The 22,077-nt window shown below is 56.6% G+C and overlaps 4 protein-coding genes across 4 annotated transcripts; 2 read left to right on the forward strand and 2 right to left on the reverse strand.

Annotated features, from left to right (window-relative positions):
• The first annotated feature begins 19 nt into the window (after nucleotides 1-19).
• PTSG_02848 (DEAH box polypeptide 8) lies at nucleotides 20-4,779 on the forward strand. Its single transcript, XM_004996300.1, has 3 exons — nucleotides 20-282; nucleotides 503-588; nucleotides 814-4,779. The coding sequence occupies exons 1-3, from the start codon at nucleotides 189-191 to the stop codon at nucleotides 4,498-4,500; spliced, it is 3,867 nt and encodes a 1,288-aa protein (XP_004996357.1). The 5' UTR covers nucleotides 20-188; the 3' UTR covers nucleotides 4,501-4,779.
• PTSG_11931 (histone-binding protein RBBP4) lies at nucleotides 4,708-8,943 on the reverse strand. Its single transcript, XM_004996301.1, has 15 exons — nucleotides 8,811-8,943; nucleotides 8,570-8,654; nucleotides 8,345-8,416; nucleotides 8,136-8,186; nucleotides 7,899-7,996; nucleotides 7,640-7,715; nucleotides 7,396-7,493; nucleotides 7,124-7,181; nucleotides 6,870-6,930; nucleotides 6,588-6,680; nucleotides 6,356-6,423; nucleotides 6,027-6,153; nucleotides 5,765-5,842; nucleotides 5,473-5,549; nucleotides 4,708-5,236 (listed from the first exon to the last, which is right to left on the reverse strand). Exons 1-15 carry the CDS (start codon nucleotides 8,830-8,832, stop codon nucleotides 5,011-5,013), a joined length of 1,290 nt encoding a protein of 429 aa, XP_004996358.1. The 5' UTR covers nucleotides 8,833-8,943; the 3' UTR covers nucleotides 4,708-5,010.
• Nucleotides 8,944-9,270: 327 nt separating this feature from the next.
• PTSG_02851 (uncharacterized protein) lies at nucleotides 9,271-14,623 on the forward strand. The gene is made up of 12 exons (XM_004996302.1): nucleotides 9,271-9,771; nucleotides 10,078-10,205; nucleotides 10,563-11,148; nucleotides 11,407-11,513; nucleotides 11,695-11,787; nucleotides 11,950-12,034; nucleotides 12,207-12,307; nucleotides 12,506-12,658; nucleotides 12,937-13,077; nucleotides 13,301-13,369; nucleotides 13,573-13,647; nucleotides 13,867-14,623. Exons 3-12 carry the CDS (start codon nucleotides 10,818-10,820, stop codon nucleotides 14,062-14,064), a joined length of 1,353 nt encoding a protein of 450 aa, XP_004996359.1. The 5' UTR covers nucleotides 9,271-9,771; nucleotides 10,078-10,205; nucleotides 10,563-10,817; the 3' UTR covers nucleotides 14,065-14,623.
• Nucleotides 14,620-21,967, reverse strand: PTSG_02852 (uncharacterized protein). The gene is made up of 22 exons (XM_004996303.1): nucleotides 21,848-21,967; nucleotides 21,428-21,530; nucleotides 21,140-21,281; nucleotides 20,786-20,921; nucleotides 20,351-20,515; nucleotides 20,021-20,130; nucleotides 19,725-19,824; nucleotides 19,365-19,563; nucleotides 18,910-19,139; nucleotides 18,542-18,757; nucleotides 18,303-18,360; nucleotides 17,982-18,119; nucleotides 17,670-17,773; nucleotides 17,351-17,503; nucleotides 17,000-17,152; nucleotides 16,733-16,814; nucleotides 16,419-16,534; nucleotides 16,066-16,131; nucleotides 15,755-15,889; nucleotides 15,410-15,562; nucleotides 15,214-15,255; nucleotides 14,620-14,983 (listed from the first exon to the last, which is right to left on the reverse strand). The coding sequence occupies exons 1-22, from the start codon at nucleotides 21,926-21,928 to the stop codon at nucleotides 14,828-14,830; spliced, it is 2,838 nt and encodes a 945-aa protein (XP_004996360.1). The 5' UTR covers nucleotides 21,929-21,967; the 3' UTR covers nucleotides 14,620-14,827.
• Between the last annotated feature and the right edge of the window lie 110 nt (nucleotides 21,968-22,077).

Genomic DNA, 22,077 nt, shown 5'->3' on the forward strand with positions numbered 1-22,077 from the left:
TTCCACAATCACAGGCAACGCCAACGCCGACAAACCGTGCTGCTGTGATCGTTCGTGAGGTTGTGTGGTTGTGGTCGCACTCACGTCAACAGAGTCTTCACCTCTCCGAGTGAGACCTTTGATTCGCTCGCTCGTTCAGGACACAGGAACAACAACAGCCAAAAACAACCCACTCGACAGCCGTCACGATGGACGACGTCGAGCAGCTCCAGCAGCTCTCGCTGGTGTCTAAAGTCGTCACCGAGCTGGAGAACAACTGCGGCATCTCCGACCCTTCACTCGGTGCGTCGTGTGCTGTGCGTGAATGTGTTTGTGCGTGTGCGTGTGGATGTGAATGTGTTTGGGTGTGTGTTTTGTTGTGTGTGTGTGTGTGTGTATGAGTACATGTGTGTGTGTGTGTGTGTTGTCCCTGTTTCACGTGCTTTTCTCTCAGCGCGGCTGTCCTTTCTCGAACCTTACTTGTATTCACGCTTGTTCATGCTTCTCCAACTCCAAACAACAGCCGAGTTCCTGATCCATTTGGCCGGTGAACATGACAACGCAGACAGCTTCAGGCAAGCCCTGGACGACATGGACGGCGGCCTGGATGTAAGCGCTACTGCACGGTTGAATGTCTCGTGCTTGATGCGAGTCACACACACACACACACACACACACACACACACACACACACACACACACACACACACACACACACACACACACACACACACACACACACACCCTTCTGCCTCCCCTCACCTGTCTCACCTTTCTCATTCTTTTCACATCCTGTTTTACCCCTCTCCCCCCTCCCAACTCCCCACCATGTAGGCACCCTTTGCACTCAGTTTGTGGCGACTGATCGACCGCCTCACACCCGACAGCAAGAAGAAGAAGAAGAAGAAGAAGAAGGCACAAACACAGGCATCGGAGCAGAACGATGGCAGCGCCGACGACAGCGATGGCGCCGCGCATGCCAAGCGTAAGCCAGATGATGAGAAGGCGGAGAAGCGCCGCAAGGCGTTCCCTGCGTTGGCCATCCCCGACAAGAAGGCGCCAGACCTCAACGACCCAGAGGCAGAAGCCAAGGATAAGCAAATCGCGCTGGAAGCCCTGGACCGCCTGGAGTCGTTCCTCTCTTCCTCCAAGACGGCCGGCGCTGATCACGATGCGCCGCCACCAGAGGACGTGGACGCGGTGCACCCAGAACGCCGCCACCTCACCCAGACACGCGACGCACCCCGCGATCGCAGCCGTGATCGTGGCCGTGATCGTGGCAGTCGTCGCTCGCGTTCGCGCTCGCGTTCCCCTGGTGGTCGCGGCCGCCATCGCCGCAGCCGTCGGTCCCGTACGCGCTCCCGCTCCCGCACACGCTCGCCCGACCGGGACGATCTCGGTCGCCGCCGCCGCCCGCGCCGCAGGCGATGGGACGACTATGACGACGACACCAGAGACACTGACCGCGACCACCGCGATCGCCGGCACCGCAGGAGCAGGAGCAGGAGCAGGGACCGTGGCCGCCACCACGACCGCGACCACCGTGACCGCCGCGCAGGCGGTGATGAGGACCCGGAGCCCGTGCAGGGGAAGGTGTACGAGGGCAAGGTGACGGGCATCATGCAGTACGGGTGTTTTGTGTCGCTGCTCGGCGTGCGCGGCAGGCCAGACGGCATGGTGCACGTGAGCAACATGAGCCCGACCGGCGCGCACGTGGCAGACCCCAACGACGTGGTGAAGCGCGGGCAGACGGTGTATGTCAAGGTGCAGTCCCGCATCAACAACAAGATCAGCCTGACGATGAAGGACATTGACCAGTCCACCGGCGAGGACGTTGCCGCCGCTCGCCGAGCACCGCTGCTCCCACAGCCGGGCGGCGCAGCATCAGCATCGGCATCAGCGCCAGGACCGCAAGCACCACCGGGTGCCGGTGTTGGCGGGGCGATGAACCCGCCCGTTGGTGGGCAGAACCCGGACAAGCCGCGCGGCCACGAGGTGTTTATTCCCGAGGAGACGGGCCCCGCGCGCGCTAAGAAGCGGCTGACGTCGCCGGAGAAGTGGGAGCTGAAGCAGCTGATTGCGGCGGGTGTGATTGACCCGACGGAACACCCTGACTACGACGAGGAGACGGGCCTGCTGCCCCAGGACGACGGCGGTGACGAGGAGCTGGAGATTGAGCTGGTGGAGGAGGAGCCCGCCTTCCTCTCCGGGCAGACGCGCAACGTCGACCTGTCCCCCGTGCGCATTGTGAAGAACCCTGACGGCTCGCTGCAGCGCGCGGCCCTGACGCAAGCCGAGCTGGTGCGCGAGCGCCGCGAGCTGCGCAATGCCAAGCGCGAGGCGGAGGAGCAGGCGGACGACCGCGTCATGGACCAGGACTGGCACGACCCGATGAAGGCCGGCAACCGCGTGGAGGCGTCGCGCGGGCGGCTGGAGCACCGCGACATGCCCGAGTGGAAGCGGGCAACCATTGGCGGCAAGGCGGTGTCGTTTGGCAAGAAGACGGACAAGTCGATGGAGGAGCAACGCAGGTCGCTGCCCATCTTCCAGCTCAAGAGCGAGCTCATGCAGGCCGTGCACGACCACCAGGTGCTGATTGTGATTGGCGAGACGGGCTCTGGCAAGACCACGCAGATGACGCAGTACATCTACGAGATGGGGTACGGCAAGAAGGGCCGCATCGGGTGCACGCAGCCGCGCCGCGTGGCCGCCATGTCCGTTGCCAAGCGCGTGAGCGAGGAGTTTGGCTGCCGCCTGGGCGCGGAGGTGGGCTACACCATCCGTTTTGAGGACTGCACCAGCCCGGAGACGCGCATCAAGTACATGACGGACGGCATGCTGCTGCGCGAGTGCCTGATTGACTCTGCGATGAGCGCGTACTCCGTCATCATCCTGGACGAGGCGCACGAGCGCACCATCCACACGGACGTGCTGTTTGGCCTGCTGAAGAAGGCGGTGCTGGAACGGCCCAACGACCTCAAGCTCATTGTCACCTCCGCCACGCTCGACTCTGAGAAGTTTTCCGAGTACTTTTTCGAAGCGCCCATCTTCACCATCCCCGGGCGCACGTTCCCCGTGACGACGCTGTACACCAAGGACCCGGAGACGGACTACCTCGACGCCGCGCTCATCACCATCATGCAGATCCACCTGACGGAGCCCCCGGGCGACATTCTGCTGTTCCTCACGGGCCAGGAGGAGATTGACACGGCGTGCGAGATTCTGTACGAGCGCATGAAGGCGCTTGGCAAGGACATGCCCGAGCTGCTGATCCTGCCCGTGTACTCTGCGCTGCCGAGCGAGATGCAGACGCGCATCTTCGAGCCGGCGCCGCCGGGCGGCCGTAAGGTCGTCATTGCCACCAACATTGCGGAGACGTCGCTCACCATCGACGGCATCTACTACGTGGTGGACCCCGGGTTTGTGAAGCAGAAGGTGTACAACTCCAAGACGGGCATGGACTCGCTGGTGGTGACGCCCATCTCGCAGCAGCAGGCGAACCAGCGGTCTGGGCGCGCCGGGCGTACGGGTCCCGGAAAGTGCTACCGGCTGTACACGGAGCGCGCGTACCGCGAAGAGATGCTGGAGACGGCGGTGCCCGAGATTCAGCGCACCAACCTGGCCAACACGGTGCTGTCGCTCAAGGCGATGGGCATCAACGACCTTCTGTCGTTTGACTTCATGGACGCGCCGCCCACGGAGACGCTCATCCTGGCCCTGGACAACCTGCACTCGCTCGGGGCGCTGGACGACGAGGGCCTGCTGACGCGGTTGGGCCGGCGCATGGCCGAGTTCCCGCTGGAGCCGCAGCTGTCGAAGATGCTCATCCAGTCCACGCACCTGGGCTGCAGCGACGAGATTCTGACCATTGTGTCGATGCTGTCCGTGCAGGGCGTGTTCTACCGCCCGAAGGAGAAGGCTGCGCTGGCCGACCAGCGCAAGGCCAAGTTTCACCAGATGGAGGGCGACCACCTCACGCTGCTGCAGGTGTACCGCTCGTGGGAGAACAACAAGTGCTCCAACCCGTGGTGCTACGAGAACTTCATCCACGCGCGGTCGCTGCGTCGCGCGCAGGACGTGCGCAAGCAGATGATTGGCATCATGGACCGGCACAAGCTGGACATTGTGTCCTGCGGGCGCAACTTCAAGCGCGTGCAGATGGCCATCACGTCCGGCTTCTTCCGCAACGCCGCCAAGAAGGACCCGACGGAGGGCTACAAGACGCTTGTTGACCAGCAGCAGGTGTACATCCACCCGAGCAGCTCGCTGTGGAACCGGCAACCGGAGTGGCTGGTGTACCACGAGGTTGCGGTCACCACCAAGGAGTACATGCGCACCGTGACGACCATCGACCCCAAGTGGCTGGTGGAGTTTGCGCCCGCCTTCTTCAAGGTTGCCGATCCCACGCGCATGAGCAAGCGCAAGGCCAACGAGCGCATTGAGCCGCTGTACAACAAGTACGAGGAGCCCGACGCCTGGCGCATCTCCAGGACCCGCAGGCGCGCAAAGAAGCGCGTCTAGTGTGTTTACGTGTTTGTGTGTGTGTGTTTGCATGTGTGTGTCATGTGTGTGTCATGTGTGTGTGTGTGTGTGCATGTGTGTGTGTGTGTGTGTGCATGCGTGTGTGTGTGTGTGTGTGTTGGTTTGTTTTGTGTGGCAGTTTTCGCACTCATCCGCGGTCAAAAAAAGCGAGTTTGGTTGCCTTGTCTTGTCTTGTCTTGCTTGTGGCATGATTCTATCGATGTTTCATTTGTTAGCGGGGTTCTCAGCGGTAGCCCACATACAACAGCACCAGGTTCACGTTGACAAACAAAAACAGAGAAGACGGGGCTAGGGAAAAAGAGACGCGTCGTTGGACGCAGGGGAGTATGACGCAAAGAAATATGGCGCGAGCACATGTGACAAGGGCATGCATGGCACACGCATGTACGCATGTACGCACACACACACACACACACACACACACACACACACACACACACACACACAAATACACACACACACACACATGTACTTGCACAGCATATGTCATCACGGGAGGCTGGCGGCAGGGATATCCACCTCCTGGTCGTTGTAAATGTTCTCGGCCATCTGCCAAATCTGCATAATGTTGTCCTCAGCGACACTGGCCACCACCCATGGGTCATTGGGGTTCCAGGAGAAATCGGAAATCTTCGACGTGTGGCCGCCGTGCACAAACAGCAGTTCTGGCGGGCCGTCCTCGGCGTCTTCCGCAGACTGGTCGTCCCCGATTTTGCTGCAATGCAATGCAATGCATTGTGTGTGTGTGTGTGCGTGTGTGTGTGTGTGTGTGTGTGTGTGTGTGTGTGTGTGTGTGTGTGTGTGTGTGTGTGTGTGTGTGTGTGTGTGTGTGTGTGTGTGTGTGTGTGTGTGTGTGTGTGTGTGTGTGTGTGAGTATGAAAGGCGAGTCAAAGGTCGAATAACATCCTCCCTCTTCCACCCACAGCTACAAAGATTCGAGTGTGGGCTCACCTGAGGTCCCAGACGTGAACGCGCCTGTCCGTGCCGCTCGACGCAAGAATCGTCTCGTAGTGCGGCGACCATTGTACCTGTTGGTGGTCGACGGGAGGTGAGTCGTTGGAGATTGGTGGGTGGCAACGGATGTTAAGTGGTGGTTGGTGAGTGGTGAAGGATGTTGTGCACCGCAGCTGACCACGACCACGGAGACGGAACACATCAACACGCAAGGTGGCAACGCGGTCAGCGCAATCGCAAACACGACTCACACGCGCACGCGCAAACACAAACGCAAACACATGCTGACCTGGAAGATTTCGTTGGTGTGGGACTCGAGCGAGAAGAGTTTCACCTTGAGGTTGCGCATGTCCCACAGCGCCACCGTCTACAGAGCGACGAAAGTGGATGATGTGTGGGTGGGTGAGGGAGGTTCGGGTTGCCACGAGTTGGGAGGGTGATGGCGCAAACATAATCAAGATACACACGCATCCACACACACACACACACACACACACACACACACACACACACACACACACACACACACACACACACACACACACACACACCTCGTCGGCTGAACCTGTCGCCAGGATGTATTCGCAAAAGGGGTTAAAGGAGAGGCAGTTGACCTCACGATCGTGGGCCTTGATGCTGTGGCGCGGCCGCGTGCTGTCACCAACACGCGTGTCCCAGCTGTTGACGTGGGTGGGTGTATGGTGTGGGAGCGTGTTTTGCGTCATGAATGAGCACGTGGGGTTGTCAGATGAACGTGCACATGGTGCCAAATTCGATTAAGCAGGGACGTAAGCGGGCACTCGTCACACAATACAGAACGCGCAATCTAACACATTGGACAAGACAGCGCATGGTGGTGGGTGGTGTGACAGCGACGCACATGTTGAGGAAGCAGTCGTCGCCGACGGAGCCAAAGAGGGAATCGTGCAGCGCGTGCCATTGCACGTCCTGCCACCGTATACGACGGTGGTTGATGTGAGAGGTGAGGTTGATGTGAGGCGAGGGCAGGAACGAAATGCCACGTATGCGTGGAGTGAAAGTCAATAAATGGCAACATATCACACACACACACACACACACACACACACACACACACACACACACACACACACCTCAACGATGGCGGAGTGTCCTGAGAATTTTGTCGTTGCGTCGAGGACGTTGTCGCCAGTTGTGCCTTGGTTGATGTCCCACAGACACACGAGCTGTTTGGAGGTGGAACGGGGTGTGCAATGGGGTGTCAGTGAGTGGTGAAACTGCTGAAGTACATGAGGAGGAAATTGTTGTCAATCATCTTCACACGCACACACACACACGCACACACACACACACACACACACACACACACACACACACAGACACAGACACACACACACACACACACACACACACACCATGTCGTCGGCTGCGGAGAGGAGGTGGCCGTCCTTGTGCAGGTTCCACGAGAGGCCGTAGCTGCAATGGTGAACACAGGAAAGCATGTACTCGATTGAATGAGGCAACGAGGCGGGTTCCATCAGACACACATGCACACACACACACACACACACACACACACACACACATACACGCACACACGCATACACGCACACATACACGTTCGTACGCGTTTGTACACACACGCACACTCCTACACGTGTCGACGCACCCTTCCTTTGTGTGGCCGCGCAGGCGCAGTTGGCAGTTGACCTCTTCGTCGCCGGCCTCTGTGTGTCCACGTGTCACGCAGACAGAACAAACAAAGTCAGTGTGAAGGTTCAAGCAAAGCTGGTGCATGCGTGCTTGACTTGACTACCTTCACAAGACTTGCTCACTCCCAGCACCGGCCTTTTCTGCCATCCCGCCACCTCCGACTGGCTCCCAACAACTCGTTACGCAGAGCACAATCAGACGCTCTCATGCACCTGCACATGAACGCACTTGGCTGGGACGGGTGCTTGGTGATGTCGTAGATGAGCACATCCGGCTGCGGCGTCTTCGTGGCGATGATGTGCGGGTTCTGCGGCATATACCGCGCCCTGCCCAGCATGGTGGTGGTGGTGGTCGTAGTGGTGGTGATGGTGGTGGTGATGGTGATGGTGAAATGAGTGCGGTAGATGACGGTGCTGCTGTTGTGATGGTGCACCGTGCATTGGCAGCAAGCAGCAAGCAGCAAGCGTGTTACCTGTGCACTTCTCCTGGGTGGTTCATGCGGACCTTGACCTCCACCTTGCCGGCCACCGAACCAAAGCCGCCATACTCTGAGGGGTTGTGTCGACAGAAGGGAAGCAGACGTCACACAGCCAGGGGGTGTGTTTGGTTGGTTTCGTGTGAGATGAAATGTGAGTGAGAGGGACCGCTGGCATGTGGTCGCAGAGCACGGACACGATCAAGCTTAGTGCAGTACGCGGTGTGCAAATTCCACCACACACAAAAAGGCCCACCTCCTTTCTCGTCGTCGTATTTGCGTGCGTCAATGGTTGCGTCCGAGTTTGGCAGTTGCACATTGGCCACAATCAGGTAGTTTGGCTCGTCACCAGACCTGCACAGTGTGTGTTGCAGTCATTGCACGTGAGGCAACGAGGAGGAAACACAGGTAGACAGGCAAACCACACACACACAACAAAGCACACGCATACGTACACATGTATACACACACACACACTGAGTGGGTGACTCACGTGTGGGTGCCGAGGATGATGCGGTGGGTGCTGTAGTCCTTGCCTTCCGGCCTGTGAGAGAAGACAAGATTGGTGATGCCCGTGAGCCAATTGTGCATTATTGACGCAGGTCAAGGTTTCAGACACGCACGCACACACACACACACACGCACGCACGCACACGAACGAGCGAACGAAGTGAATCTCCCTCCCCCACTTGACTTCTTCACCTGGTCACGTCGGGAAGCCATTGTGCAGTCAGCGAAGGCCACTCGAGGGCGTGTGTCATGACCATGTCATACCTGAACAAGCACAAAATGAATGCATGTGTTCGTGGGTGAATGAGAAAGGGATGAGGTGCAGCACGACTGAGGTTGTCTTTCACAACACACACACACGCATACACACCATACACACACACACATATGCACGTGAGTATACAAAGTGACACGCACAGGAATGGTGTGTTCTTCTTCCAGATCTTGTATTCCTCGTTGATGAGCCTCTGCTCTGCAGGGTCCAGCTGCAGCGGGTCATCGCCTGGTCATGTGTGCGTTCATGTGTGAGTGTGTGCTCATGTGTGAGTGTGCGTGGGAGAAGGCGTGTCGAAGCAGCAGCAGACACAAGCACACACATATTCACACACACACACAAACACACATTCACAAACACACACACAAACACGCACACGCACACCTCCTTGTTTGGCTGAGCTCATGATGGTGGTGCTGCTGTGTGTTGGTGTGGTGGGGTGCCTCGTCCACTGTCTCTGTTCGTCTGTTCACCTTCTGGCTTCGTGTGTGTGGATGTGTGCGATTCTCGTTTTTTGGCGCCCAGCAAAAAAAAAAAAAAAGAATTCTGTGGATTTGCAAATTGCATCGAAGCTGTTGACAATTTGCAACACAGCACTTTGTGATGTCGCCTCCACCTTATCGTTTCGCATGGCGATGACGTCATGTGGGGCATGCAAAGTGTGCAAATCGTGCGGCATTGCATCAAGATTGTCCTGAATCGGTATGGGTTGGGACAAATTGGCGCGCGTTTCGCGGTCGCGTAGGCGAATGTAGGCCCAACGCTGGCTTTTGGGAAAGTTGCAGTTGCAAAGAAAGGAGAAGGCACGAGCAACAACCAAACAAAACAACGCAACAACACACAAAACAAAACAAACACAAAAAAGCCACAGCCGTGAAAGCCACACACAAACAAAACAAACGAACACGCACCGCGACGCCACCCACCCACACAAAGTCAAGTGTAATCATTCCAAAACCTTCTCGCATCATCGCTCATCACACCCCACCAAGAAGAAAGCAAAGCACAGCAACAAAAAGGCTGGCACAGCAGCGCGCTCACCCACACGACAACCAAACCTAACACGCGGCACCCCAGTCACAATCACATCACAAGGCGCGGCGCACGAAAAACACACCACTTTGCACGCGTCTGTGGTTGTTCTGACTGCGGCGTCTCGTTTTCACCCGTGTCAGCGCGGCAGCAGCAAGACACAAGCAAGCGACAACCACACCCACACACACACACACCGCGCAGAAGCCGCCCCATACACACATCGCGGCAGCGAACGTTTGACACCACCGGAGATCAGCGTTTCAAACACCTGTTGACGCAAGCCAACGAAGCAACACGCAACAACAACAAGGTGAGCCACTCTCACCGCCCTTGCTTGCGCTATTCATCATTGGCACGCCGCCCCAGTGATATCAAACCCCACCACTAGCCACACCCGTGTTTCGCTTGGGATTGGTTTGTTGTGAACACATCATCACAATCACGCGCTTCCCCAACCTGACGTTGAGCACTTGACTCACGTCATTTGCTTTTGATACACCAACCCGCCCATTCCAACGTCATTCCCCCCCCCCCTCGTTCTTGTCGTGTGCTTGCTCTCCGCTCGGCGATCGCGTCTTCCTTCCCTTTCTCCTGTCTGCGCACCCTCTCTCTTCAGTGCCTGCAGGCAATCGACGATCGGGTGTTTCTCAAGCCTCCTTCACAGGTTGGTGACATCAGCATCACCGATCTATCGGCATTTCCTCGCGTGCTTCCACGAACCTACTTCACTTCCTCCCTCCTGAGGTGCGTGTAGCCAGGTGGCGTGGTGAAGTTCTGGCCATTGTGGCTTGCTGCTTGGTGGTGGCGTGCCTGCTGTGAACAGCACTTGCGCGTGCATTTCGTCGTGGCGCACATGCCACCCGAGCGCCGTCTCGCGTCATCGAAGCCAACCACCACCACGCCCATGCAATTGAGGTTGTGGACGAGACGCGCCAACGTCACGCACGTATCACATCTCATCACGCGCCTCCAACCGCTCCTCCCACCACCTCATTATCGCCTCACTTTGCGTCTGCTGCTGTTGTTGTTGCGGTACATCATCCTCCTGCCCCTTGAATGTGTTTTACGGCGTGTTTGCGTCCGTGTTCGTGCGTGAGCCAGGTATCAAAACCATTTTCCACCTCGCTCCCAGCCTCGCCATTGCTCGACCCCTCGATTACCACCACATTGCGCAGAGCAACACCACATTGCGCAGAGCAGAGCAACACCACATATCGACTCGACCACCTCAACACCTCAACGCCTTCCACACCCCAAGACTTCCACACCTCCCACACCTCCCATACCGCGAACAGCAACAGTCCACCGCATCAGCACACGCCTGTCCCGTTGCCCCCATCTTCGTTTTGAGGTGCAATGTCCATCTCGTGCGTCATGGCACAGAACAACAAAGCAAGTGGGGCTTCGAGCCCGCGCAGCAGCCGCCGCAGCAGCGTCGCCGACGTGCTGTGCATCGCATGCTCTCAGTACGAGGGCGACCGCTCAAGCATGGACATTGGCAAGGTGGCCATGGACAACCCAGCCGTCATGGACTTTTGCACAAACGTCTGCTCAAAGATCATCGAGGCCAAGTCCCACCTGAGAGGCGCTACAAAGTCCAAGGACGAAGAAGTCACACAGGCATACGTGCCCTGGCTCAAGACCCTCAAGACAGACGCCACATCCGGTCCAGCAAACAAGATGCTCAGTGAGTGGCATGTGCATGCATGCACTTGTGTGTGTGTGTGTGTGTGTGTGTGTGTGTGTGTCTGTGTGTGTGTGCGTGCGTGCGTGCGTGTAAACAGCAGCAGTGTTTTGAGTCGAATGCAAGTAGCCAAGTGACAACACTAAGCGACGGCGCTATTGCTGGTTTGTTTGGATGTGCGAAGGCCACCCACAAGCTCGTCAGCTCACGTCACACGTTTCTGTCTGGCTTGTTGTTCCCTCTCGCTTCCTCTGGCAACAGCGGACACGGTGACGACGTTTTCCGCACTGATGTGCCTCAAGCACTTGCTCAAACACAACGCCAGCACCAGCCCCATCTTGAAGCGCTTGGGGCCGACCGCGAAACCTGTGAGTCGCCTCCTTCGCCATTCTTGCATCCATGCATGCAAGCAACACCAACACACAGTCATCGGTGGGGACAGCTGCTGTGACACCTGTTGTGCCAGCTGTTAATACCATCGTCCATTTGCCGCTTGCTCACTCTGCACTCACTGTTCACTCTACTTCTAAATGTGTGATGATGATGCAGAAGAAGCAGCGTGCTTCAGTTTTGCCAGCAGGCACCACCGAAAAGCTGATCAAGGACCTATTTATGATCAAGCACTCTCGCAGCTGCACCGAGGTGCGTGCGTGCGTGCGTGCGTGCGTGCGTGCGTGTGTGTGTGTGTGTGTGTGTGTGTGTGTGTGTGTGTGTGTGTGTGTGTGTGTGTGTGTGTGTGTGTGTGTGCATTCCTTCCTTTCGTCCAATACTCCTGCTCACACCCCACGTGTCATGATGATGCAGGCGGCGTGCTCGCTGCAGTTTTGCAAGGGAATGAAGGAGTTTATCCAAAAGGCCGATGATCTGAGCTGGGAGGATGCAACAGACGGTGCGCCTTTGGTGCTGTCTGTTTGTCTGATTGTTTGTACGCGCTGTTGGTACGCGCCAACACTTGCTTGGTCATCCTCCAGCAACAACAACAGCTGAAACACGTGCCTCACCTGCTCCACCCCCCCCCCTCCCCCCTGCACTTTGGACCTCTGCTTTGCGTGTTTTATTAGATTGCCTCTATCTGAAACAGCTGGAGAAGCACAACGAGCGCTGCCACAGCGCCATGTGCACTGTCTGCACAGCCGTGCGCAAGCGCCTCGAGACACAGCAGGTTGGTGTTCAGCAAGTCATGCTTGCACCTCTCTTGTGTATTGTGTGTGTGTGTGTATGTGTGTGTGTGCGTGTGTGTGTGTGTGTGTGTGTGTGTGTGTGTGTGTGTGTGTTTGTTTGGCATACCAGCGTGCGATTGCATACCGTGCCATTCGCTGCTGCCTCATGTTTTTGTTTGCTTCAACTACCTCGAATCTAGAAACTTGCTGCTGCTGAAGGCTTGGAGCAGTTGCGTGCAAGCACAGAATCACTCGATTCCCATGCGTCCTCGTCCACACAGGCCAAGACCGCTCGTGCGAGACAGGCCCGCTCCGTCAGCATGCCCCCGCGCCCAGACGCTGCGACAATGCAGGTGGGGTTTGTGTGTAAGTGTGTGTATGCTTGTGTTTGTGAGTGTGTTTGTGTTTGTGTTTGTGTTTTTGTATGTGTTTGTGAGTGTGTTTGTGTCTGTGTTTGTGTTTGTGTTTGTGTTTGTGTTTGTGTTTGTGTTTGTGTTTGCGCCTGTGTGTGTTTACTTGTGTAAGCATGTGCTGCTTCGCCGAACTATGTATGCATTCTGTAGCTCATGCTCACACGTCCCCTTTCTTTCCTGCCCCCCCTCTCCATGTTCCCATCTTTCCATCCACCAAGATGATGCAAGCTCAACAGTTTGCGCAGCAGCAGCAACAAATGCAACAGCAGCAGTTCCAACAGTCCATGGGCTATCCCATGATGATGTATCCAAACTCGATGTGGCAGATGATGCCCATGCAGCAGTACCCGCAGCCAATGGTGAGCCGAGGCGACCCAACCAAGTGTCTGTTCGTGTGCTGTGTGTATTTGCATGGTGCGCTTGCCTCGTGCGTGGGTCTGGATTATGTGTATTTCTGTTTCTGTGCATGCGCCTGTCGCAAGTATGAATGCCATGCGTTTGCGTGGCTCCTTCCATATCCGCCCTTCACCTTCACTCCTCTCACACCCACCTTATCGCTGTTGCTTTCCACCCTCTAAACAGCAGCAAATGTTCGCCGCGCCATCAGGACCCTACGGCTTTGTCCACCCCATGAACTACCCGCTTGCACAGGTGTGTGGTTGTGTGTGCGTGCGTGCGTGCGTGCGTGCGTGTGTCTGTGTGCGTGTGTGCGTGTGTGTGTCTGTGCGCGCGTGTGCGTGCTCTGTCTGCATTGCGACGCATTGTTGCGTTTGTTGTGCGTTATTTCCCATTCATTGCTGATAAGCTCATGCACCCTTGTGTTACACACTACACGACCACGTATCCGATGACAGCAACAACAGCTGCTGCCTGGCTCCTCGCCAGCGATCAACACAATGGCCCCCGGGTCACCCAGCGTCATGTCAACGGTGCGTTGGATGAAGCGTTGCTCGTGTGTTGCCGCGCGTTTGCTGCACCTGTGGCCCTCGCCCCCTCGCAAGTGCTGCCCCAATGATGCTCGCACCCGAGTCCACCCGTCCCCCCCCCAACACACACACACACACACACATGTCTCTCACGCGTGCACTCATGTAACTGCCGCCTTCGTTTGTTGCCTCCATTTTATTTATTTTTTGTTGTTCTTGCAGGATTCGCACCAGCCAGCCATGACTACGGCCATGACGATGGCGACAACAATGGGATCTGCAACCCCGCCGTCGTTTGCAACAGCGCTGCGCCAGGGCCGCTTCAAGGCGCACTCCACCCCCGTCCCGCCAAACCTCAACGAGATGGACGAGGACGACGACGACGACGACGAAGACGGGGAAGAGGAACAGGAGGAGTGAGCTGCTGTGGCCGTGATGGTCGTGGTGCACATGTCACGACGCCGCCACCAACAGTACTACAGTACTGTGTCCTCAACTCCTCCTTCAGTCCTTCCACCTCCCTCTTCCTCCTTGGCTGCGCGCTTGTTATCTTTGCTGTGTAAAATCGACCTGTACTTTTTTTTTTTTTCGTATCTTGACCTACCTGCGTTGCTTCTGCCGTTGTGCACGCGTTTCTGTGCGTGCGTACATGCATATGTGTGCATGTGCATTTGCATGTGTATGCGCACGTCCCCACCGCGGGACATTCGCCAAATGGTTCTCCTCCAATTTCCTTTGCTCGCTTGCTCTCTCTCTTTTTGTTCTTCACTTACCCGTCTGTGGCGGACAGGTGTCTGCGTGCTTGCATGCATGCAACGCCTGTGTTGTAAAGAGAGCGAGTGTTGGAGCCAAGACAACTTAGTGCCACGACTGACAAGGAAGGTGCAGTTTGTTCTCAGTGTAGACGTGTGGGCAATGCTGCTGTTTTGTTTCTGCCCATCGCATCGTGGTAGACTGAAAATAAACGCCTTCGCTGTCGCAATCGTTTCAATGCAGCTGACCTACAGGGAGAAGGGAGGAAGAGAGGAGGGGGGGGGGGTGGCAAGAAAGAACAAGGAAAGAAATACAGCACGCAGACAATGGTATGCAGCAGGACTGCTTTTGTTTTGCAGCTGGACTGCTTTTGTTTTGCAGATGCACACACATGTCCGCACACACACACGTGCAGAAGAAGGGTAAGTTGTTATCGCTTGACTAGGAAGGCGCGTACGGCCATGAGGAAGGTATCAAAGTTCTTTGTGAATATTGTACGGTTCTTGCGGGTATTCTTGCACTGGAGCCCGTTGTCGTGCACGAGCGCATACAGCGCCGACGACAAGCGCTCTTTGGACTCGGCAGGCTGCAGTGTAGAGCAGTGCGGCAGAGAGATTGTGAGTCAGTGACAGCATTGTATGGACGTGTATGAATGAAGGTGTGTGTGTGTGTGTATGTACTCGCGTTTATGTGTATGTGTGTGTGTTTATGTGTATGTGTGTGTGTTTATGTGTGTGTGTGTGTGTTAGCGAAGGAGGGGAAATGACACCCTCGTGTTTGCAGCGTTGTCAAGCATGAGCTGGTATGTGAGTTCACCTGCGCTGCGATCAGCTCCGTGCACATGGCCTCAAATTGTTGCTGCACAGCAAACACGTACAGTACACATGGGTGAGCACAGTCGAGTTCGTAGCAACCTAACATCCACACACACGCGTGCATTCACGACAAGGGACACGTGGTCCACAAGTTGTGCTCTGCACGGCACAGCACAGCACGGCGCTGCATGCCCCACCATATCACAGCAGATGAGGAAGAAGAGGGTGCCGGACGCCAGGTCCAGTAGATCCATGTCAAAGGACTGCAGCACGAACCAATCAAACACGAACCGCTGGAAATGCTTCACCACATCCACAAACGCCGGGTTCACAGAGTGCCCGCGCTCCAGCTTGAAGGGAGAACAGGCAAGTGTGTGTGTGTGTGTGTGTGTGTGTGTGTGTGTGTTTGCGTAAGTATGTATGTGTGCGTGTCTTGTGTAGAGCAGTGTCACTCAATGGCACATTTATCGTCACACACACACACACACATACACACACACACACACACATACACGCACACACACGCCCACGGGGTGTCGTACGAATTTGAGGTGGACGCTGGCGAGGTTTTGGAGGATGGCGAGGGAGCAGCGTGCCACGTTCCCACTGAGCGCCTGAACGCCGATGGTCAGCGACTGCACAAACTGCTGCAGCAGCTCAGCAGACCCGTGATACACCTGCAGGGATGGATGCGTGGATGGATGGATGGATGGACGGATGGATGGATGGATGGATGGATGGATGGATGGATGGTGTGAGCGGTTGGCAGTGCGGTGCTAGCAAAGGTGATCGAAAGTGCACAACAGGCGGCTGATTACAGTCACGATGCACGATGAACGATGAGCGCATGCACCTTCTCGGGAAATCCTTCGCAGGCCATGTCCAGGAGGGCGTAATATGTCTTGGCAATCAGCGGCTCCTGTGGTGATGTGAAGTTGCGGGAACAGTGCGTCAGCGGCATGGGTGTGGTAGCAGGGGGTTATGGCCATGGAAAGAGCAGGAAGGAACGCGGACCTTCACACACACACACACACGCGCGCGCGCGCGCACACACACACACACACACACACACACACACACACAACACACACACGCGCGCGCACACAACACACACACACACACACACACACACAACACACACACACACACACACACACACACACACACCGTCGCGCGCGCACACACACACACCAAAATGACCCTGACCTGGAGCATCTCTGTTGTGAGGAGCGGGACGACGAGGTTGATGCCGAGCAGCGCGACGTCGCCGGCCTCCGTCTCACCGGGACCCGTCTCGTGCAGGTCAAAGTTCTCAAAGTACTCTGCACCGTGGCCAGCGCGATGATGATGTTGGTGTCGATGATGGGAGGACAAGGTGGCATTATGAGATGCAGTGTGACAGCGAAATCAAATTCATTCGAAAAGGACGATCTTGGAAAAACACGTGGAGTTCACACGTATGCATGTCAGCGCAAACACACACACGCACGCGTGCACGATGATTGCCTTGCATGGCACACCTGTGCTTGCAAGCTCGTGCAGGACTTGGAGGACGAGCAGCACTTCGTCGTGTTCTTCATCCTCCTGCAGCGACGAAGACACCTGCGGAACAGTTGCGCGTGTGCGTGTATGTGTGAACTGATGATGTGGAGTTGTTTCAAACGCAGCTCATTGCAACACGGATACATGCACGCTCGCGACAAACCATGCATTGTTCCATCAAGGCCTCAGTTGTCACCACCACCTTGACCACCACCACCACCACATTGCTGTCACCATCCCATCACCTTTGTTTGGTTGGCGCCGGCCCACTCCTGTAGAAAGCGCTGCATGCATGTGTACGTGAAGGCGAGCGCGGCGTTGTGCTCTCCGCTGCTCAGCGCAGGCGATATCCAATACGACGTCACGTCCTTGAATAACTGCACCACGTGCACCCGCATCTGCGTGTGTGTGTGTGTGTGTGTGTGTGTGTGTGTGTGTGTGTGTGTGTGTGTGTGTGTGTGTGTGTGTGTGTGTGTGTGTGTGTGAGGGAGGGAGAGAGAGTGTGTGTGTGTGCATGTGTACGTGAACACAACAACCAACACAGCACACGCGCGTACCACCGTCTACAGACACGTGCATGGTGTGTGCATATTCACCTTCTGGAAGAGGACTGCGAGCATGTGAGCACCGCCCTCGCCCTTGAAGGCGGCGACGAGCGATGCGCTGAGCGGCTGCGAGTAGGACGATTCGTCCAGCAGCAAATATGTGTTGGCCACCCGCTGGAAGAAGAACATCGTCGACGCAGCAACCTGTCGAGTGGTAGCAACGGCAAGGAATGATAGTCACTGCATGGGTTTTTTTTTTTAAGTCGGAAAGGGAGTGACGAGCGAAGTACTGCTGCATACGCACACCCGCGCCACTGTCCCTTCTAACCCCACCAATACCGCCACCAATACCGCCACCACCACTGCCGACCTGCGGGCTGAGGTTGGCGACGGCGCCGGAGTCGAAGCAGCGGTGCTCGTGCTGCATCAGCTCAAACACGTGCCGCACGATAGAAACGGCAGGGTTGGATACGCCTGATGTACATGCAGAGGGTGAGGCTGACGGCGTGTGTATGAGAAGCAGATTGCGGACATCTGATAGAAGGAAATGTGCACAATGCAACCAAGGACGAACCACAAGAGAAACGTTGGCAAACATTGCACCGCGAGCCAAACACGGCTGTCACCACACCGCAACCCAAACCACCCCAACAAAGCGCCACAACCACGTGTAACTGCGTACCGGACTGTTCGCACTGCAGGGCGAGGGCGGTGATCTGCTGTGGGATGAGCGGCACTTCGCCCTCGTGCGGATCAGCCAGGACCGCAGCGGATATCAGCAGCAGCCAGTGCACCTCCTCATGCGCAACGCACACCGCAGCTGACGTAATTTGAAGAGGGGGAGGGGGGATTGACGTGTGGAATGTCGTGGTGTGTGCGATGTGAATCGATGTGATGCATCATGACATGAACGTGTGTGTGTGTGTGTGTCATTTGCTGAAGCCTGCAAACAAGAGCCGCGCTTGCAAGCAGTTGCACTACCAGTACAAGGACAGCGCCACACCTTGGTCCTGGTCCGTTGTCGTCAGCATGGACATGTATGCCGGCACCTTGGTGCTGAGCTGCAGCATCGCGAATACATGTGTTGGTGGTGATTTCCGTGGATGGAGTGGTAACAGATGGAGCAAAGGTCGAGGGAAACGACACGGAACACCGCCATACACACACACACACACACACACACACGCACGCACGCACACACACACACACACACACACACACACACACACAACACGATCATACCATCTGCAGCAGGGTGCCGAGAGACTGGTCAGGGAGGACGCGTGCGAGCGTGGCGACACCACAGAGTTGGTCGTGATACAGCACGTCGTCGGCCTCCGTCTCCTCCTCCACCTCCTCGTCAGCCAGCGCATCACGCTGCGCCTTCTGCATGCGACTGTCGACATACTGCTGAAACACCTGCTGCAAGTACGGCTGCCACGACGCCTGAACCTGGGACTGGATTGTTGTTTGCAGGTACAAGTTCGCATGTGCGTATGTGTATGCCATGTGTGAGGGTGTCTCAGCATGTAAACATCACAGACAAACTCGCGCCCCTCATCCACAAGCGAACAACAGCGCCACCGCTACCATCCACCCCTCTCCCCCACCTCGTCCTCGGCGATTGCGAGCCACCCGTTGAGACAGGCGTCAAAGGCCTCTGCGTAGCACGGGTCGTCATCCTCCTCCATCGTCATGCAGTGCAGCGACAGCGCCGTCAGCGCCGTAAACGTGTTCAGCACGCTTTTCTGCTCGCCCTCGTCCAGACCGCTGAGCGACGTCGCCCTGAATGTGCGCATGACGGAGGACAGCATGCTCGCCTGCGCCAACGTTGTCGACCCTGCAGCAGTGGTGGTGTTGGAGGTGGTGTTGGTGTAATTGAGATGAGGGGGCTACTTGATGGTGGTTGGGAAGCCTGAAGCAGGAAAGCAACGCAGAATTTTACACACACAAACACACACACACACACACACACGCACACACACACACACACACACACACACACACACACACACACACACACACACACACACACACACACACACACACACACACACACACACACCTGTGACTGCGGCCATGTTGTGCTGTGCGAGCTGTGTGAGGGACTGGGCAATACCGCCCAGGCCGCGGAGATACGCGCCGAGATATTCCAGCTGCTGCACGACGTCGTTGAAGGATGTGGTGGCAACGCAGCCCAGCTGTATCAGGCACTGCTGCGTTGGGTGGAGCAGGTCCGGCTCATCGCTCGTCAGCACGTGCAGCTGAACAGGCGATGGAGGGGATGGTAGAGGGGAACACGTGAGCCCTTATGCACACCACACACACACACACACACACACACACACATGACACACACACACATGACACACACACACACACATCACCACCACTATTACACACCAAGCATCCAAACAAAGAGCACCTTGAAAAAGATGTCGCAGAGGTTTGGCACGAGGACGTCTGCCCACTGCGGTCCCGGTTTGAAGTAGGGGCTCGTCACGTGGTGGAACGACCCGAGCAGCCTGCACGCGCAGTGGTGGTGGTGGTGGTGGTGGTGGCGGTAAGATGTTGCGGCGTGGTGGTGGTTGTGGTGAATGGCAGTGATGATGGTGGCGTCCAACAGCAAGGGGTCAATGCAGCGATAGCAAATCATCCCGTGAAAACGCAGGCACGCCACTCCTCCCGTCACAATCCCATCCACCACCACCGCCATCGCACCTCCTGACGCTGGCCGGACAGAACTGCCAGCGCAGGACGGCCTCTGCGACACCCAGTGTCAGCTGGAGCACGTGGTAGTGGCTCGCGTACGACTGCTGCTCCGTAAACACCTGCAGTGAGCGAGGGCGGCGGCAGCGATGAGGAACAATGTGGCGCGCGCTTGCGCCAAGCGCTCGCTCTTCAAACACACACACATACACACACACACACATACACACACACACATACACACACACACACACACACACACACACACACACACACACACACACACACACACACACACACACACACACACACACACACACATACACACACACACACACACACCCGCAGGACGCGGACGGCGATGACGAAGATGCGCTTGAGGGCGTCCTGCTCAAACGAGCGCTTGGCGGTCAGGTGGAACTCCCACGCGAGGCCGACGGCACTCGACTTGGACGACGACGAGAACTCATGCAGCATTTGGCGGGAGAGCGACAGGCCAACACTTTGCTGGTAGGTGGAAGAGAGACAGAAGGAGAGGGAGAGAGCAAGTTTGGGGTGAGGTTGACGTTGTTCAGCCGATTGTTATCGCAGCGAAGCATACATGGCCACACACAAACACACACACACACAAACACACTCACGCACACGCACACGCACACGCACGCACACACACACACACACACACGCACACACACACACACACACACACGCACGCACATGCACACAAACATACACACACGCAAACGCACACACACGCGCGCACACGCACACACGCACCATGAACGAGTCATCTTGGAAGATGAGGCTCTCGGCTTGCTCGAAGAAGGTGTCTGCGACACCGGCATGCGTCCAGCTCAGCTTGAAGCAAATGGCCACACACGCCAAGCCCTGCGTCATGGCAAAGCTCGCCAGCCTGTCACACACGCACACACACACGCACATGGACAGCAAGGCAAAGGACGCAACAGATGGAAGTTGCAGTGGCAAATGGGTGAGATCGTGCGATTGGGCACATCGTGTTACCTGCCTCAAACACACACACACACACACACACACACACACACACACACACACATGTACACACACACATGCATGACGCACGGCCTGGCGCCAAACACTACAACTCCTCACCCTTGTCGCCGGGTGATGAAGGAAAGAACGTTGTCGCGGATGGATGCGATTGCATCAGACTCCAGCACGCTGAACTCGCGAATCACGCCCTCCTTGATGGCCTCGAATGTCTCGAAGATAACATAATCGTTGCTGGCGGCGTCTGGACGAAGTGACGGCACCATGGCAAAACGGGAAGTTAGGTGTGAGCGGTGCCGACATAAGAAGCGCTGGCAGCACGACCGACACAAGAAGCGCTGGCAGCACGGCAAACATGTGGCGTTGCTGTTCCCACCACAACCCACTCACCGAGGATCTGAAAACACAGCTCGTATGGCCGTTCCGTGCGCTTAAAGTCCAGAAACACTTGCTCAGCATGCTTGATGGTTTCTGCAGTTTGGGGCGTCACGCCCTATCATTGACGTGGGATACGTGTGTGTGTGTGTGTTTGTGTGTGTGTGTGTGTGTGTGTGTGTGTGTGTGTATGTGTGTGTGTGTATGTGTGTGTATGTGTGTGTGTGTGTGTGTGTGTGTGTGTGTGTGTGCGTGTGTCAGTGAGAGTGGATTGGCGCTTGTGAATGGATTGGGGCACATGCCGAGTGTATGTGCCGATCGCGCGCCATGCGTGTGTATTCATCACTCGTGCGCCGCTCAGACTCCATCAGCCACGCAACGCGCCTGCGCTTTTCGCTCGCACCAGTCGTTCTTCCCTTCTCCCCTGTTCCTTACCATCATGCAGTCCGCTGCCTGTGTGAGCATGCGCAACAGCTCGTCCACGTTGCGATGGCCACCGCTGCCACTGCCGCTCATCTTCGTTGTTCTGTGCGCGGCTTTGACGTGCGTTGTAGAGGATTTGTTGAAATGGTCAACTGTTTTTCGGCAACGGTCGCAGCAAAGCGGAAGCTGCTGCGCACTCGTCTAACGACGTCCTCGACAAGCTACCTCCAGCCAGCGACCTC

Source organism: Salpingoeca rosetta (genome assembly GCF_000188695.1).
Source record: "Salpingoeca rosetta unplaced genomic scaffold supercont1.6, whole genome shotgun sequence".
NCBI classification, from domain to species: Eukaryota; class Choanoflagellata; order Craspedida; family Salpingoecidae; genus Salpingoeca; species Salpingoeca rosetta.

Coding starts and splice junctions, on each gene's coding strand:
- PTSG_02848 (XM_004996300.1), top strand. CDS start 189: ATGGACGACGTCGAGCAGCTCCAGCAGCTCTCGCTGGTGTCTAAAGTC. Junction 283..502: donor CATCTCCGACCCTTCACTCG/GTGCGTCGTGTG, acceptor TCCAAACAACAG/CCGAGTTCCTGATCCATTTG. Junction 589..813: donor ACATGGACGGCGGCCTGGAT/GTAAGCGCTACT, acceptor CCCACCATGTAG/GCACCCTTTGCACTCAGTTT.
- PTSG_11931 (XM_004996301.1), bottom strand. CDS start 8,832: ATGAGCTCAGCCAAACAAGGAG. Junction 7,494..7,639: donor CACCCAGGAGAAGTGCACAG/GTAACACGCTTG, acceptor CATGCTGGGCAG/GGCGCGGTATATGCCGCAGA. Junction 7,182..7,395: donor CAAGCACCCGTCCCAGCCAA/GTGCGTTCATGT, acceptor GTGGACACACAG/AGGCCGGCGACGAAGAGGTC.
- PTSG_02851 (XM_004996302.1), top strand. CDS start 10,818: ATGTCCATCTCGTGCGTCATGGCACAGAACAACAAAGCAAGTGGGGCT. Junction 11,149..11,406: donor TCCAGCAAACAAGATGCTCA/GTGAGTGGCATG, acceptor CTCTGGCAACAG/CGGACACGGTGACGACGTTT. Junction 13,078..13,300: donor AGCAGTACCCGCAGCCAATG/GTGAGCCGAGGC, acceptor CCCTCTAAACAG/CAGCAAATGTTCGCCGCGCC.
- PTSG_02852 (XM_004996303.1), bottom strand. CDS start 21,928: ATGAGCGGCAGTGGCAGCGGTGGCCATCGCAACGTGGACGAGCTGTTG. Junction 17,504..17,669: donor TCGCCAACCTCAGCCCGCAG/GTCGGCAGTGGT, acceptor ACCACTCGACAG/GTTGCTGCGTCGACGATGTT. Junction 16,535..16,732: donor GCACGAGCTTGCAAGCACAG/GTGTGCCATGCA, acceptor GCCACGGTGCAG/AGTACTTTGAGAACTTTGAC.